We start from the raw sequence: 18,405 nt of genomic DNA, 5'->3' as shown, positions 1-18,405 counted from the left end.
GTGGATGGCACACTCGCCCACGGAGGTGTCTCCTTGGCGTAGGTTCATCAAGGAGGCTGCTGCAGACGGGACTCGTCCAGGCTCCTCAAACACCATGCGAAAAGTCCGGAGGAAGCCCTGGAAGTGGCGGGTCTCCGGTCCTTGTCTCTCCCAGATAGGGTTCGCCCAATCAAGGGCCTTGCCAGTGAGGAGAGAGATGATGAAGGTGACCCTTGCGCCGTCAGATGAAAATGCACTTGCATACAGACTGAAGTAGATCTGGCACTGGTTCAAGAATCCACGACAGGTCTTCGTGTCTCCATCATAGCGGTCAGGAAGTGGCAAAGAGAAACGTGGATCAACACTGCCAGGAGGTGTAGCAGGAGGAACGGCAGCTTGTGACGTCATCTTGGTCTCGGGTCGACCAGCGGGGTCCATGGCCTGAGCGTACTGTCACGTTAGGTTTGTGGACCCACAGGGCCGTACCGCCTTGGCGGTATGGCAGCTGGCCAACAGGGCACAGGTCAGAGTCTATAGTTCATATAGGGTACCTGTGGCAGCTCAGACAGTAGCAAGTCAGGCTTGGCTGGGACTAAGCAGCAGGTAGACGTCAGGCGTGGAGCAGCATGACAAACGTGATATACAGCACAGCACGGCAACAGCTCAGCACAGCACTAGATCAGGATAAAGGAACAGGAAACACTGGGAGCAGGAAACACTAGGGGACCATTTGCAAGACAAACTTAGGATACGACAACAACGCTCAGGCATAGAAGCAAGGGGCTGAACCCTTCTTATAGTCCAGGGACTCATGGGCTGATAGTTTATTAATGTCTGGTGCGCGCTGCACCTTTAAGAGTGGGCACGAGCGTGTGCACGCACCCTACGGGATCCGGCTGAGGTGAGTGAAAGCGAGCGCTGGTGTCTCCTGAGGAGGAGACTGGGGCCAGCGCTCGCCGACTCGTGGCTGCGGCTGTCAGGGGGAGATTGGAACTGACGGACATGACAGTAGCATGTCAATTGTATTTGCGTAATAGTTGCTTCTTTGTTACGGGTTTAGCAGATATTGGGATTTTTGCGTCGGAAAAGCTGCGATTACGCTGCAAAAATCGGAAATCATAATAATAACAAATAAATCTTATACTTACCCAGAATTCTGTTCTTCTTCGTCCAGGCCGACCTCCTGGGATGATGTGTCATCCCATGTGACCGCTGCAGCCAATCATAGGCTGCAGCGGTCACATGAGATAAAACGTCATCCCAGGTGGCTGGGCTGCAGGACGGATGAGGGACACGTCGCCATGGCTACGTAAGTATGAAACTTTTTTCTTATTTTACGTGCAGTTTTTTGCATGGACATTCTGGCTGAAAGACTGCACTACAATTCATAGTTCCCTGCGGCTCCCAGGGCGGAGACACTGCTTTTACTCACCGTATCCGCCCTGTGTGACCATAGCCTAAGTGTTACCTGGAGTAAGGTTGAAAAAAAGCAAACACAGGTCTAGTTTAACCTATTATACTGCAGCATTGATCCAGAGAAAGGCAAAATAATACACTTTTACAGTGGACTTCTGCCAGAGGTAGACATCTGCCATGTATCCCACTGTATGGCATACAGTGGGATATGATGCCCGTGGACTCTGGCCCAAGGGAAAGTCTCTCCTATGGTATTTCATCCGGAAAAAAAAAGGTATACCGACGTATACAAGCCCGCAAGAGGCCAAAAGGACTCACGTTTATGTCGGTCGCTTTTCCTACTTACACAATTAAAATAGTTCATAAATGCAATGTAAAAAAGGCCCCCCCACTGATTGCAAGAACAAAGGTCCTGAGGGTCCCGTGCCCCCTTTTTGAATGGAGCGGTGGTCACATGTACGCACTACTTCTCTATTCAATGTTTATGGTGCTGTTGGAGATAGGCAAGTGCAGCCTTCCAATTTTAACCCCTTAATTACGCAGCCAATGTTTGCCTTTTGCCATTTTGGATAAAAGTCTCAAATTCCAGATACTGTAGTATAATATAAAATTATATTATATCCCTTTTATGCATCCTACTTCCAATTCAAGATTTCCCTCCTCCCAATGTTAAAACAAACAAGTTACACCAGTGACCTTCCAACAAAATAAGTTCACTGACCTGGTAATCCTTTCAACGTGTTGTGAAACGAAAGAGCCTTAACACTATCTGTTTTGATCATTTCTCATTACAAAGGTTTTGATCTAAGTTATTATATTTTTAGTCTGAGAACTCCTAGAAGTGGAGTAGTGTCTGTTTCTCTGTATATGATCAGAAGAACATAATATAGGTGCATTTTTAAGAATTCTAGTTACTCACAAAAATCCACATCTTGCTGTAAAAAAAAACAAACAAAAAAACTTCGACTTTGTGGCTAGAAAGTTGGGAAGCAAAATTCTTAGGTAAGCAGGGTTTTTGTTAAAATTCACTGGTTTTCTCCGGTATTACAGTATACACTAATTTGAACAGTTGGAAGAGGCCAGTACTTTTTTACATTACTATGTCTAGTACTTCAATCCAGGGCGTTCTACTGTCTAATGATGTTTGAGTGACCAAAAATAATGGGAATCTAAAAGGCAATGTATCATCAGATAATTCTGCATTATTTAAATCAGATTTGTGAATATTTCAGTTTTCACATAGACTACTAAAGTAGATACAATAGGCTAACAATTCTTATTTTCTGAAGCTCTGCGGTGTAAACTGGGACAGAATGATTTCATGACCGCTCTGTGCTACATAAGGCAATGTATCAACACTATACACACCGTTAAGACTATGTTAGTGTCTATGAGTGAGGAGGTTGTACTCCATCACTACCTGAAGACTGTAATAGTCTATGGTAATTTTCTTTCATGCATTGCAGCTATGTACCATTAATCACACGTCCTGCTGAACTGTCTGTACAGACAATAGTGGAATTGATTGCATGACTCCAAAGACCAGCCCACATGGAAGTTTTTAAAAATAAATAAAATAAAAATGGCAACAACATAAAAAAGAACACATTATTTTTTTGTTTACATTCTTAAATCAAAATATTTAATTAATTAAATAAATGAGACATTCCCTTTAAGTATGTCAGCCTTTTGCTATATGAAAGTACCAAATGTTTTCTATTTTTTTTTATAGGTGAGATAAGAGTAGTATTTGTCTTGTACAATAACCTGGGGTGCTATCTGTCCACGGAGAATGCCAGCATAAAATTGGGAGTTGAAGCTTTGACCACAAATCATACAGTTGTTGTCAATTCTCCTGTTATTACTGCTGCAGTATATAAAGAATCAACTAGCAAGTTGTATTTAACTGAACCAGTGATGTTTACTGTTAAACACATTAAGGTGAGTGGTATTGTTTTTTTCTGTAGAACAAATGTGCATATACAATAAAAATGATTGCATTTGAGTAATGTAGTAAACAAAAGGGTGAGAATATATTTATGTAATACCACAACAAGAATAAAACTGTGTATTATTTAACCCCTTCCCGCTGTGGCTACTTTTAACCTTCCCGACAGACCCTTATTTTTCAAATTTGACATGTGTCCCTTTATGTGGTAATAACTCTGGAATGCTTTTACCAATCCAAGTGATTCGGAGACTGTTTTCTCGTGACATGTTAGACTTTATGTTAGTGAAAAAATGTAGTTGATAAATTCAATATCTATTTGTGAGAAACACCGAAATGTAGAGAAAATTTGCAAAAATGTGCATTTTTCTAAGTTTTAATGTATCTGCTTGTACAATTGATATTAATACCACCAAAATAGTTACTAGTTACTAGTTAACATCTCCCACATGTCTACTTTATGTTTGAATCGTTTTTTGAATGTCCTTTTCTTTTTCTAGGATGTTACAAGACTTAGAACTTTAGCAGCAATTTCTCCCATTTTCATGAAAATTTCAAAAGGCTATTTTTTTTTTAATCAAAGATTTTATTTTGTAAATATGTCATGAAAAAGTAAAAACATAGCATTGAAATAGTTCATGGTACAGAAAACAGTTCACACATTACATAGTGGGAAGAATAGTGTATACCTGTGCATTCATGCTAAAAAGAAAAAAGAAAGACAGTCATCATTGTATTTAACCCCTGTCTGTCACTTAATGACCGACAATAACTCTGCAATAGTTTAGTATATCCAAGTAATTCTGACATCCTTTTTTCGTCACATGTTGTACTGTATTATAGTGGTAAAAGTAGACTGATACGATTTGCAGAAATTAATTAAAAAATGTAAGACATTTTGTAAAAATTAAAATGTTTCCCTAGTTTGAACTGCAATATGCCACATATGTACATACATAGTGTACAATTTTTTTTTATTAAATATAGATTTCCATCTCTTTACTCCATTTTGGCTGCACTTTGGAAAAAAATAAAAAAATTTGAGCATCTTAGAACACTTACAAATTGAATAATAATTTTATACGTTTTGAAGTACATTTTGGTTTCCTGCACCAAGCCAAGTTTCATGAGGTTCATAGGTGTCAGAATGATGGAAACCCCCATAAATGACCCCATTTTGAAAACTACACCCCTTCAGGTAATTATTAAGGGGTGTTGTAAGTATTTTGACCCCCATCACTTTTTTTGTAGGAATTCATGCAAAGCAGGTGTAAAAAAATATAATTCCACTTTTTTCACAATTGTATAATTTTAAAGGCAGATTTCTTTGTAAAGCGTACATGAGAATGAAGAAACACACCCCAAAATCTATCACCCTGTTTCTTCTGTGTTCAAAAATACCCCCATTGTGGCCCTAATATGCTGCCTGGACACAAGAGAGGGCCCAAAAGGAAGGGAGCTCCCGGTGGATTTCAGAACACATATTTTACTTGAAAATGTTTTAGGCCCCACTTCACATTTGGAGAGGAATTGAGCTGCCAGAATGATAGAAACTCCCCATAAATGACCCCATTTAGAAAACTAGACCCCTTAAGTCATTTATCTAGGGGTGTAGTGAGTATTTTGACCTCGCAGTTTTTTGCTGAATTTAATGCACATAATGTGAAAAAAAAAAAAATTCCACTTTTTTCACCAATGTATCATCTTAAAGACAGATTTCTTTGTAAGGCGAACATGAGAATGAGGAAACACACCCCAAAATCTATCACCCTGTTTCTCCTGTTTTCAAAAATAGCCCAATTGTGGCCCTAATGCACTGCCTGGACACACAGCTGGACCCAAAAGGAAGGGAGCACCTGGAGGCTTTCAGGACACATATTTTGCTTGAAAATGTTTTAGGCCGCACTGCACATTTGGAGAGGCTTTGAGCTTCCAGAACGATAGAAACTTCCCATAAAGTACCCCATTACGAAAACGAATACCCCTAAAACTAATACCTTAAGGTATTTATCTAGGGGTGTAGTGAGTATTTTGACCCCACAGTTCTTTGCTGAATTTAATGCAAAGACAGTGTAAACAATAAAATTTAGTTGTTTTTTTTGGTTTTTTTTTACAAATGTGTCATTTATAGGACATATTTTTTGTACACAGTACATGAAACTGAGAAAATGCACCCCAACATTTATTGCGCTGCTTCTACTGTTTTCAAAAACACTTAGGACATAATCCATTGCCTGGCCTCATCGTGGGACCCAAAATGACAGGAACCCCTCTATGGTTTTCAGGACATAATTTTAGCTTGAATGACTTATAGGCCCCACTCCTTCTTTACAAAGGATTTGAGCTGGCAGAACGCTGTAACACCCCCAAAAGTAACAACATTTTGAAAACTAAACCCCTAAGGTATTCATCTAGGGGTGTAGTGAGTAGTTAAAGGCCACATTTTGTTGCAGGAATTAATGCAAAGATAGTGTAAAAAATAAAATATAGTTTTTTTTGTTTTTTTCTTTCACAAATACGTCATTTACAGGACAGGGTATTAATCTAGGGGTGTAGTTAGAATAATATTTTTTTGGTGGGGGATATTTCCCTAATGGTATTCATCTAGGGGTATAGCGAGAATTATTATTTTTTTGGTGGGGATCTTTCCCTAATGGTATTTATATAGGGATATAGTGATAATTTTTTTTTTTTATTTTGCAGTTTTTCTTGTATTCCAATTTATATGTGGGCTATAATATGTAATAAAAGGTGAAGTTAAAAAAAATAAATCCAAATTTAGAAAAATGTCAGAAAGTGCATAAGGGCTATAAAAAGTATTTAAAATCAAATTATAAATTTAGGGTTGTTTGGTACACCTGGAAACATTCCCTAATGCAGAGCCCTGGTTTCTCTGGGCAGGTGTCACATTGGTAACTGGTTTCCCTCTGTATGCCGTTTTTAGAACATACGCCCCCTGGCAGTAGGGGGCAGTTCGGATGGGAAATAATGTCCTGGGACAATTCTGCTGGCTTGACTTAATGATGCCACCCCTACCCTCCCCTCCCCTGGGCTCCAAATATAAGATTTTTTATCACCTTTTCTTGTTATTCAAGTTAGGATCCCTCGTTCCCCGCCTTTCTAAAAATCACAAATGAATTCTATAGGGACACTTGGATGAGGTGAACGGGCAGTTTTTTGTACCATATCTGGGATTTCCGGACAGCGCTGTAGGGCTGCAGCATCTGGTCTGCAAGGTCCACCCCACCCATATATTTATTGTAGTCCTGTATGCACACAGGCTTATGGACAGTACTACTACTCCTGCGTACAGGAATGTGGCTGCTGCTGTCTGGGTGAATAGTTGTAAGCATTAGGACCTCTCTCTTGTCACAGAATTTGACAAGCAGCAAGCCCTCATTACAAAGTCCCCTGATTTCCCCAGTTTTAAATTTTTGGTTGACCAGGCCTTTTTGATTGTGGCATGAGGTGCCACAAGCCACAGTTTTTTTCTCGGACCGGCATCTGAAGAGGGGTATGCTGGAATTGAAATTGTCCACATATAAGTGGTACCCCTTATCACAAAGGGGGTGCAAAAGGTCCCATACAATCTTCCCACTGATGTTGAGTGATGGGGGGCATTCTTGAGGGAGAACTTGGGAGTCTTTCCCTTCATACACCCTAAATTTGTGAGTGTAGCCCGAGTCACTCTCACATAATTTATAAATTTTTAACCCGAATCGGGCCCTCTTATTTGGAAAATATTGCCTGAATTGAAGCTGGCCTTTGAAAAGGACTAGGGACTCATCCACGGCAATATTTTTTTCGGGGGTATATATCTGTGAAAACTTTCCATTTAAATAATTTAAAAGTGGCCTAATTTTAAAAAGCCGGTCATGGCTGGGGTCACTTCGGGGTGGGCAAAGGGTGTTATCCACGAAATGAAGGAAGTGCAGTATGGTCTCAAAGCGCTGCCTTGTCATCACTTCCCTGTACAAAGATGTGTCGTACAGGACATCAGCTGTTCAATAAGACCTAATTGTGGGTTTCTTAACCAAACCCATGTTCAATAGGAGGCCCCTAAATGTTAAAATGTCTGCCACAACTACTGGTCGCCACACACTATTTTTGGCGTAATAAGAGGTGGAGTGACTGGCAATAAATTGAGCAGCATATATATTGGTCTGCTCAACCATTAGGACTAATAATTCCTCTGAGAGAAATATTTAAAAAAAAAGTCCTCCTCCCTAAACCCCTCGATGCCGATTTGGATGTGCGTCACAGAATTAAATTCTGGAACACACAGGGTTTATGACTCTGTGGGCACCCAATCAGGATCAATGGCACTAGTGCCAGGTGGACAATCGTGCCAGCGGTGCCTTGGCTGTGGCTCCTCGTCACTGGTGCCAGTGGACGATGACAAAACTAAAAATTACTCATCAGTCTCACTTGCACTTTCTGTATCCGAGCAGATCATGGGTTAGGCCTCTTCTGCCGTATACAGACGCTGATCCTTGCGAATCTTACTAACCTAACTAACTAACTAACTATTTCTAACGAATTGTCCCCCTAACTAACGCCCTGCACTTAACACTACCTAATGCCCTAAGTCTAACGCTAACTTAACCCTACACTATTTTTTTACCTCTATTTTTTTTAAATATATAAACGTTAAAACTACCACACTATAATCCGAACGCTAATAAATGTTCTCTAACACTAGCCCTAACTATTTCTAACTAATTGCCCCCCTAACTAACGCCCTATACTTAATGCTACCCAATGCCCTACGCCTAACACTACTCTCTCTCTCTCTCTATATATATATATATATATATATATACACAGTGTATACAGTCCAATTGTAAATGAACACAGCACTCCAAAAAACTATACATTAGGGCATATGCAGGTTACCAGAGGATGAATCCGTTCCCCAACTTGAATGCACAAAAACCATAGAGCAAAGTAACGGCACCAGGACTTCAAGATAGTTGAAAAAAGGGTGGATTTATTCAGCGATTTTTCGGTTCATCTCAGAACCTTTCTCAAGCTGTGGCACATTACACACATTGTCAGGTATAAATAGAAGGTACACCTAATAATTAACACAAGTCTAATTGATGCACAGTTTTTAAAAATACAGTGTGTAGACATGAGTTTCAACCCATATTACAAAACAATTATTCAAAGTGCATAAATGTAATACTAATTCCATATGCCAAGTGCAATATATGTGGATATACATTACATGCAAGTTATCTACAATACTTCAACCAACAATTAGGCTAATTAGAGAAAGATGCAGAGGCCAATCTAAAAAATATAAGCATATAGCATATGTACATGACAAACGAGGTCATACGTTACCGATAATACACACCACGAGGAAGCAGCGTCTGTGCTATTTCCTGTCATTTTTTAACTAATTGATAATACATTTTGATACTTTTATAAAATGCTGAGACGAGTGCCTATTTCCCAGTGGTTTCCCTAAAATACTCCCCCTTTTCTTTGCCCCTTCCCTAATTCCGCTTGTTTCTCTTCTCTTCCCTGCATTATAGCTATTACAACTGTAACTGCAAGAACGTGATCTACTTATTAAAATGTCTGTGCGGTAAAGTTTATATATGTCAGACAATGCGTCTTGTAAAGAGGCGCATAAACGAACATCGATCAGCAATCAAAACTTTTGAACAAAAGAATCAAAGATCAAATAATATTGTTAACTGAAAAACCCCCCCAAAAAAAACATGGCAAAACTACTGTAGCCAAACATTACTTTGAAATGAAACATAAAATCTTTGACTTAAAATGGTGTGTTCTTGAAGAGATAGAGGGTAATGATGAAGAACATATTAAAACTAAATTGCTTCAAAGAGAGGTATATTGGATATATACATTGACACGTACTAGTCCAACAGGTCTCAATGAAACATGTAATTTTACAATTTTTCTATAAAACAACTTTCTACATTTTATTCTAACAAATATAAAAAATATTAAATATTCATATGGTACAACACTTAGTTGAAGTCAGGTATATTGAATGTAGTGGATTGCAATGCACTTTGATATACAACAATATAATATATACAGTGAAATTATAGAGATATAAGACAATGGTTAAGATCACAGTCAAATTAAATTGCCCTAAAAGGAGGTATACCTGATATACTGTATTATCGAAAAAGTAACAATCTAATAAATCCTGATGACATTTTTTAAAAACAAGTCAATCAGATATATGACTAAATCATAAGAGATCCTGACGTAATAAATATTTTTGTTACAAAACTATTTCTCAGATTTTGTAATAAAATATAAAAAAATAATAAAAAAAATGTATATAGTATAATTCAGTCCTCTCCGGAATTCAAAACTTTTAGTGCATCTTAATCATTTTCATCTTGTTCGGCTTCTCTCCACCCTCCTTTTTTTTAATCCTTTCCTTCCCATACCTTCTCTGCATCTTTTCTTGTATTACAGTACCTGATGTTCTACACAAGTATTTTATTATATCTACTGACATTATGTCCGGATGGCCGACATGTGCTTGTTATGTTGACCGCATGTTGCCATACTTTGTTTTATTCCAATCTTCTTTTTGCCGTCTCTTACATTTGCACTTTTATACTCTGATGGCCTGCGAGCCGACGTGTGTACGTCCCTTTGTTTGTACTTTATTATTGAAAAATGTAAAATAAAAGAATTTATAAAAAAAGAATCTCTCACATTTTGTTATTATATATATATATATACATATATATATATATATATATATATATATATATATATAAGTATACAGTATTATCAAAGTCCAATATAGAAGTACATTATATATCTTATAATAACACAAAATATATGCAATAAATCTATTATTATTGCTCCTTTACGATCATCATTTTATATAACAACCTACTATCTGTTACGGCCGCGGTCACGGACCGCGACCTTCACTAACCTACCTCCTTGTCCTGCAGGCGGCTCCTCCACAGAGACGTCAGCACATGTGCCCGCTCTGTCCCGTAATGATCACTAGAGGGTGCGCGCTCGCTGGTTCCCGGCCTTAAAGGGCCAGCACGCACATATGTAAATAATTATTCCCTGATCACCATGAACTATAAAAAGGGCCCTGCCCTTCTGATCCTTGGCTGAGCATTGTTAGTTAATCCCATGTTAGTCTTTGCAAATGGTCCCTTAGTGTTCTTGTTGTTTCCCGTGCCCTGCTACCTGTATCCTTTATCCCGTGCTGTGTCCTTGTTCCGAGCCTGTTAGTGTTTGAGTCGTGTCCTACTGCACCTGCTGTCATCTGCCGCATCCAGTCTCATCCGCCACGTCTGGCGTAACCGGCTGCACCCACCTCCATTCGTGCTAAAGCCTCAGCCACTGTTTGGACTATTTCAGGTACCCTTGTGCTACGAACTTGTATAGACTCTTTCATAGACTGTGACTTGGCCATCTGCCTCTGCGCTACGGCAGAGCGGCCTAGTGGGTCCACTTGCCCTGTGATCGTGACAGTACACTCAGGGCATGGAACCCGCTGGGCAGTTCAAAAGATTCAGACGGAGTTGCATGACCGACGGACACGTCAGGATCAACTCCTTGAGGCTGTAAAATCTATCATGGCCCGTATGGATCAAATCACTGTTCCACCTCCGGTTCCTCCTCCAGAGACTGTTGCTGTTCCACTGCGTGTTGCTCTCCCTGTTTGTTCCAGATCCACAGTTCCACTGCCTCTTCCTCCTCTCTATGATGGTGATCCCAGAGCCTGTAGAGGGTTCATCAACCAATGCATGGTTCATTTTAGGCTACAAGCTTATCTCTTCCCGTCTGAGAAGGCCAAAGCAGCATTTATAATTTCCCTCCTCGCTGGCAAGGCCCTCGCATGGGCGAATCCCATCTTGGAACAACAAGGACATGTATCCTCGGACCTAGCCTTGTTCCTGCAGTCTTTCCGTGCCGTGTTCGAGGAACCGGGCCAAACATCTTCTGCCGGAGGCCACTCTGCTAACCCTCAAGCAAGAGGGCTCCACAGTAGGAGAGTATGCTATCTCCTTCCATACCCTGGCAACAGAGTTGGCATGGAACAATGAGGCATTGGTGGCGACCTTTTGGCAGGGACTGTCCTTGCATATCAAGGGCGAGCTTGCCGTACGCGACCTTCCTTCTACCTTGGATGCCCTCATCCTGTTGGCCATTAAGGTTGACATCAGGTTTCGGGAGCGTACTCTGGAGGTTCGACAGGAGAGCGGATGTCACAGACCAGCACCCCCGGCCCAGAGACCACTATTGCCTTCCCCTAGTGCGCTACCTGAAGACCCTATTCATGTAGATAGTCCAGTTGCCCGAACAAGAGAAACAGCCCAGACGCTCTCCTGGATTATGTCTGTATTGTGGTCTTAAGGGTAATTTTATGCGCTAATGCCCACAGAAACCAGGAAACTCCAGCACCTAGGGTTGGTTGGAGAGGCAACTTTAGGTGGAACGTCTCTACACGTCAAAACCTCTTCCAAACTATCGATTCCTGTGGCCATCATCTCCGGTGAGACATCACATTCCTGGATCCGCTGCGCTGGGGGAGAGAATTCTAGCTGGGGTGGCGGAGTATTTAAACTAGGGCTGAGGATGGATGTCAATGTAGAAAATAGGTGAGAGGGGTCAGACTATATTGGTGGGGGGAGAAATAGACTGTGGGGAGAGGACTAGACAACAAGATAAGGAGATCCTTTAGTTACAAAACAGCAATGAAAATAAAAATGCCTAAATAATCACATTTCTGATACCAAACGTGGCAATTTGAAATGCAAGTTAAAGTGTATGTTCACAAATGCCAGAAGTCTAGCAAGTAAAATGGGGGAGCTTGAGGTCTTGATGATGCAGGAACATATTGATATAGTTGGTGTTGCTGAAACATAGCGAGACTCTTCACATGACTGGGCTGTAAATCTACAGGGTTTTACACTGTTTTGGAAAGACAGGGCAAATAGGAAAGGTGGTGGTGTATGACTGTATGACTGTATGTTAGAAGTGAAATGAAGGCGAGTGTGAAAAAGACAATAGTTGGTAAAGATTGTGAGGAGGTTGAAAACTTGTGGGTGGAAATGCAAAGGGAGGTAAACACTGAAAAAATTACTTTTGGTGTAATCTATAGACCCCTCCAATATAACTGAGGAGCTGGAAGGTCAGCTATATAAACAGATGGAGCAGGCAGCACAGGGGGGGGGGTACTATAGTGATAATGGGAGATTTTAATTACCGGGACATTAATTGGTGTCATGGTTCGGCTTCAACTGCGAAGGGGAGAAATTTCCCCAACCTGTTGCAGGAAAATTTTATGTGCCAGTTTGTGGAAAACCCAACTAGAGGTGAAGTCCTGTTGGATCTGGTCATTTCTAATAATGATGAGCTTGTTGGGAATGTCAATGTTCGTGAAAACCTCGGTAACAGTGATCACAATATAGTTATATTTTACCTATACTGTAAAAAACGCAAACAGGCTGGGAGGGCAAGAGCACTTAATTTTAAGAAGGCCAATTTCCCCAGGATGAGGGCTGCAATTCAGGACATAGACTGGGAAGAACTAATGTCAAATAATGGTACAAATGATAAATGGGAGATCTTAAAATTTACTTTGTATAATTATAGTGCAAAATTTATTCCTATAGGTAACAAGTATAAACGATTAAAATTAAACCCCTTTCTATAACAGACCCTATTGGTTCCATTCCAGCTGTCCAACAAATCATTATTCATTTTGGGAATGCATCATACTATAAAATTAAGCCTTCTAAGTCGCAAATCCTGAATGTAGGTATAGCTCATTTAACTAAATCCTCGTTGAAGGCGAGTTTTCCTTACGATTGGCAAGATAAGTGTATTACTTATTTGGGTATTTCTCTAAGCTCCAATAAATATTTTTTCGGGTGTAACTATATACACTTGTTGTCTAAGATGTCTCAATTAGTACAGAAATTTAATAAACCACTATTTACCTGGGTTACTAGACTGGCTATTGTCAAGATGTTACTTCTACCTTCCATTTTGTATGTATTTCGGACTGTGATTGTGCCGGTGACCAACGCTTATTTTGCAAAATTGCAGAAAATTTTGTCAGACTTCATTTGGGCAGGGCGGAAACCTATAATTAGATTCAGCACCATGACTAGACCCTGGACCAAAGGCGGTATGGGAGTACCAGATTTTAAAAAATATTACGTGGCGGCTATTTTGGATCAAACTAAATTTTAGTGGAACAACACACAAAAAACGGTGGGTGGACATTGAAAGTTCACATTTGGGGATCCCATTAAATGCATTATTTTGCATGTCATCATCGCCCCTTTACAAGGTTTCTAATAAATTGTCCAGTATTTCAGCTTCCATTTCTGCATGGAAATCGCTTTGTACATGTACCTCCGCATTAGATATGACTATTCTTGGACATTTACCCATACAATTCTTGAATACACATATTCCTAAGCTGGATCTCAGTAATTGTAAGGTAGCAGGTGTAAAGACAATTGGACTTTTATACTCTGGAGATTCCCTACACACGTTTGAACATATCTCCTGTACTTATTCTCTCCCTGCAAGAGATTTTCACAAGTTCCTCCAAATCGGTCATGCACTACACAAAACTTCAATTCACTCACCAACATTCCCAACGGTTATATATCAGTTCTTTTCATCTCTTAGGCCTGTTCTTCGAGGGATTTCATTGTTTTATAAATTGTTAGTGCAACCGCAATTGATAAATGACCCCTCTTATATTCTTCAATGGGAACAAGATCTAAATGTTACTATAAATTCGGAAGAATGGTATACTGCGATCAAGGTTCTTAAGGGAATATCCAAGAGTGCAAGTTATTGGGAGACGTCCTTTAACCCCTTCCCGTCGTAAACGACTTTCAGATTTTAATTTTCGTTTTTTCCTCCCCACCCTCCAAAAGCCATAACGTCTTGATTTTTCCATCGATATAGCACTATGAGGGCTTGATTTTTGCGGGACGAGTTGTAGTTTTTCGTAGCACCATTTATTTTGCCATATAATGTACTAGGTAACGGGAAAAAAATTATTTGTCGGGTAGAAAATGAAAAAGACAGCGATTCCTCCATGATTTTTTGCGCAGCGTTTTTACGGAATTCACTGTGCAATTAAAACAACATGTTAACTTTATTCTATATATAGTTTTTTTCTATATTTTACTACTTTTACAAGTAAAAACCTAAAAGTAAAAAAGAAAATGTATTTTGTGTCGCCAAATTCCGGGAGCCATAACTTTTTTATACTAATGTATTGAAGTATATCGTGATTCTGACAGGCATCTATTAATCCCTTCATTAGGCCCCCAGGCAGCCATAGCAACCATCGCCCCCCCCCCCCCTGCGATTGCGTTGCGGGGGGCACGAACAGCTGTTAGAGGGGGCCGCCCCCCTCTTTCTAACGATTTAAATGCTGCGGTCACTCTGAAGTGTCGGCTGTAACATATAGCATTGTATGGAGCGGGTTCACTCCGTGAGCCCGCTCCATACTTCCCCTACCCGGCTATGACGTAACTGTATGTCATATGTCAGGAAGGGGTTAAGATCATGTTGCGCTGGTATCTTACTCCCACGCATATCTCTAAAATGAATCCTACTTATCCACATTAATGCTGGAGAGGCTGCGGCTTGATAGGCACATACAGACACGTTTGGTGGGATTGCCCCCTAGTTTACTCTTTTTGGCTGGCAACGGCGGGTCTTATAAAGTCTGTTACTGGTCTCTGCGTCCACATACAACCTATATTAGCATTGTGTTTTATTGGCATGTCAGAATTTGATGTGTAGCGGTGCGAACAGTGATCGGTCATATTATACTTGCGGCCAGATCCATGATTGCGAGAACTTGGAAGTCCAATTCTCCTTTAACTGCCTAAGAATTACGTCAACATATACAATTTGCACATAACATGGAAAGACTGTTGGTTAAATCACCTCATTCTATTACTCAGTTTGATAATAGATGAGATCCATGGGTTTCATATTACATGTCCCAGGTCCCTTATATAAGCAATTTTACTCCATAAAAATCTTCAGGTGTCACTTTCCTCAGATAGGGGATGTTGATTACCCTTTGGTCTGGGGTCTATAGGGTCCTATTAGAGGCCTTTTTTTTTTCTTTTTTTTTTAGGATCACAGTCATTAATATGCAAAGGGGTTTGTAGTGGTGTATTGTATTGTATCGTCAGAGTGTATATGTGAGCAATGTTTTAAATGTTTAATATTTTTCTCTGTGCTTTATTTTATTTGTTTTCCTTATTTTATTTTCTGCTATGTACGCACTGTTGTATCTAAGTGATACATTGAGATTTACTATTTAGGTTCCTGTGAGCACCCCTCATCTTTGCGGAATTGTATCATTTTCTGGAAGTTGCTACTTTATATGACTTTGGAAACTAATAAAAAATGTAAATAAAAAAAAATAATTAAACCCCACATAGCTTACACCAGGGGTCTCAAACTCGGCCGGGTAAGTGGGCCGCATATAGAAAAAATGTGAAGTTGACGGGCCGCATTACTTTCAAATTTGATACAATACAAAATTATTGTTAATCAATTAGTTATTTGAACTACTATAACACTATATTACTAGAATAATAATACTACATTACTATAATAATAGCGCTAGGTTTAAAATTTGAGATATTTCTCCACGTGCTTATTTCAACAATCCAGCTTTCCAGTTTAAGTGTCGCTAAATGCAGTCCGGCGGCTCAGTTAGCACACATGTCAAGATTGGGCAGCCCCTTTTTAGATAGTGCTGCAGACCTCTATGGATGCTGCCACAGTGCCCTCTGTGGATGCTGCCGCAGTGCCCTCTGTGGATGCTGCCGCAGTGCCCTCTGTGGATGCTGCCGCAGTGCCCTCTGTAGATAATGCAACACACCCGTAGATAAGGCCACAGTGCCCTCTGTAGATAAGGCCACAGTGCCCTCTGTAGATAAGGCCACAGTGCCCTCTGTAGATAAGGCCACAGTGCCCTCTGTAGATAATGCAACACAGTGCCCTCTGTAGATAATGCAACAACACAGTGCCCTCTGTAGATAATGCAACACAGTGCCCTCTGTAGATAATGCAACACACCCTTAGATAATGCCAATGTCCTCTTCAGATACTGCCACACACCCACTTGTAGAGGCTGCCACAGTGCCCTCTGTAGAGGCTGCCACAGTGCCCTCTGTAGAGTCTGCCACAGTGCCCTCTGTAGAGGCTGCCACAGTGCCCTCTGTAGAGGCTGCCACAGTGCCCTCTGTATGTGGACAGCGATGTCAGGGAATTCCACTGCGTCCCGGAGCAGAGTCGACACCAGCGCTCTGCTCGGGACTCCGGCTCTGGGGAAGCCCCAGACATCGCTGTTCATATGTGGACAGCGATGTCAGGGAATTCCACAGAGTCCAGGAGCAGAGCCGACACCAGCGCTCTGCTCCGCTCTGGGGAAGACCCTGCCACACTGTCCACATATGGGCAGCGATGTCAGGGAATTCCAGAGTCTCGGAGCAGAGCCGATACTAGTGGCTTTGTGTCCCGCGGGCCGCAGATGACAGCCCCAGGGGCCGCATGCTTGAGACCCCTGGCTTACACCTTCTTTAAAAAGGGCAATATATGACAAAAAAAGGGCATTTGAAAAATACAAATCTTAGGTACAGCTGTAGCCTTTGTAAATTATAAAGAGCTTAATAAAATCTGCAACAAAGTAATAAAATCAGCAAAAATACAAAATGAAAGGCAGGTGGCCAAGGATAGTAAAACAAATCACCAAAAATTCTGTGTTATATCAAGTTCAGAGTCAACGCAGCCATCTACCAGGAAATTTTAAAGCACTTTATGCCTCCCTCTGCTAACAAGCTTTATGGAGATGCTGATTTCATTTTCCAGCAATACTTGGCACCTCCCAACACTGGCAAAAGTACCAATGCCTGGTTTAATAACCACAGTATCAGTATGCTTGATTGGCCAGCAAACTCGCCTGACCTAAACCCCATAGAGAATCTATGGGGTATTGTCGAGAGGAAGATGAGATACCAGACCCAACAATGCAGATGAGCTGAAGGCCATTATCAAAGCAACCTGGGCCTCCATATTACCTCAGCAGTGCCACAGGCTGATCGCATCCATGCCACGCCGCATTGATGTAGTAATTCATGCAAAAGGAGGCCCAACCAAGTATGGAGTGCATATACTGTACATGCTTTTCAGTAGGACAACATTTCGGTATTAAAAATCATTTTTTAAATTGGGCTTATTTAATATTCTAATTTTCTGAGACACTAAATTTTGGTTTTCATTAACTGTTAGCCATAATTGTCAACATTAAAATAAAAAAAATGCTGGAAATAGTTCACTCTGTGTGCAATGAATCTATATAATAGATGAGCATCACTTTTTGAATTGCATCACTGAAATAAATTGACTTTTTGATAATATTCTAACTCATTGAGATGAACTGGTATATATATATATATATATATATCCTCTTAATCTCTATATGTGCATATCAAACACTGTGAAGGGATTGTATGACAATTAAATGTTACATACACTTGCCCAGATGTAGTAAGACCTTGCTCTGATTTAACAAAGATATTTAACTCTACATATTCCAATACCCACATAAAAACTATTACTTTTTAATAAAGTTACAGAACATACACATAGAAGACAAAACAAGACACCAGGGGCAGTACTGGGGTGACTCGACACTTATGTTTCCTTGGAGGTGGGGCTGATTTTTCAGCCCCTAGTACAGAGATCATGTCAGCCCATAGATATCATAATCAGCCAAAAGACACACTCACACAAGTTGTCACACACACTCACAATTCAAACTCTGACTGCTCTACTGCCTCTGTCTCTTGCCCTCTTCTCAAATGCAAGAAGTCACTGCATGCCCAGGCGGCTGCTCAGCCCAGGACACGGAAAGTACATAAGGTACGGGTGCCGCACGCCAACGGAAGTTAGGAAAGGGGAGGCTGATGGCAGGACTAGCTCTGCACAAAATATCCTGACTCTGGCCTGACCAGCGTCAGGTCGTTATGTGC

General features: G+C 40.6%; 1 protein-coding gene across 9 annotated transcripts in view; it reads left to right on the top strand.

Annotated features, from left to right (window-relative positions):
* The window catches only part of ADGRL3 (adhesion G protein-coupled receptor L3), a 2,099,109-nt gene that overhangs the window by 897,114 nt on the left and 1,183,590 nt on the right, over window positions 1-18,405 (top strand). For all 9 annotated transcript variants that reach the window (XM_075863876.1, XM_075863871.1, XM_075863866.1 and 6 more), the window contains exon 14: window positions 3,128-3,336. In XM_075863876.1, the coding sequence (XP_075719991.1) occupies window positions 3,128-3,336 (209 nt within the window). The remainder of the gene's footprint in view (window positions 1-3,127; window positions 3,337-18,405) is intronic.

Source organism: Rhinoderma darwinii, chromosome 1, assembly GCF_050947455.1.
Source record: "Rhinoderma darwinii isolate aRhiDar2 chromosome 1, aRhiDar2.hap1, whole genome shotgun sequence".
Classification (NCBI taxonomy): Eukaryota; Metazoa; Chordata; class Amphibia; order Anura; family Rhinodermatidae; genus Rhinoderma; species Rhinoderma darwinii.
The sequence above is the reverse complement of the archived record's forward strand: the minus strand, read 5'-3'. Positions and strand labels throughout refer to the sequence as shown.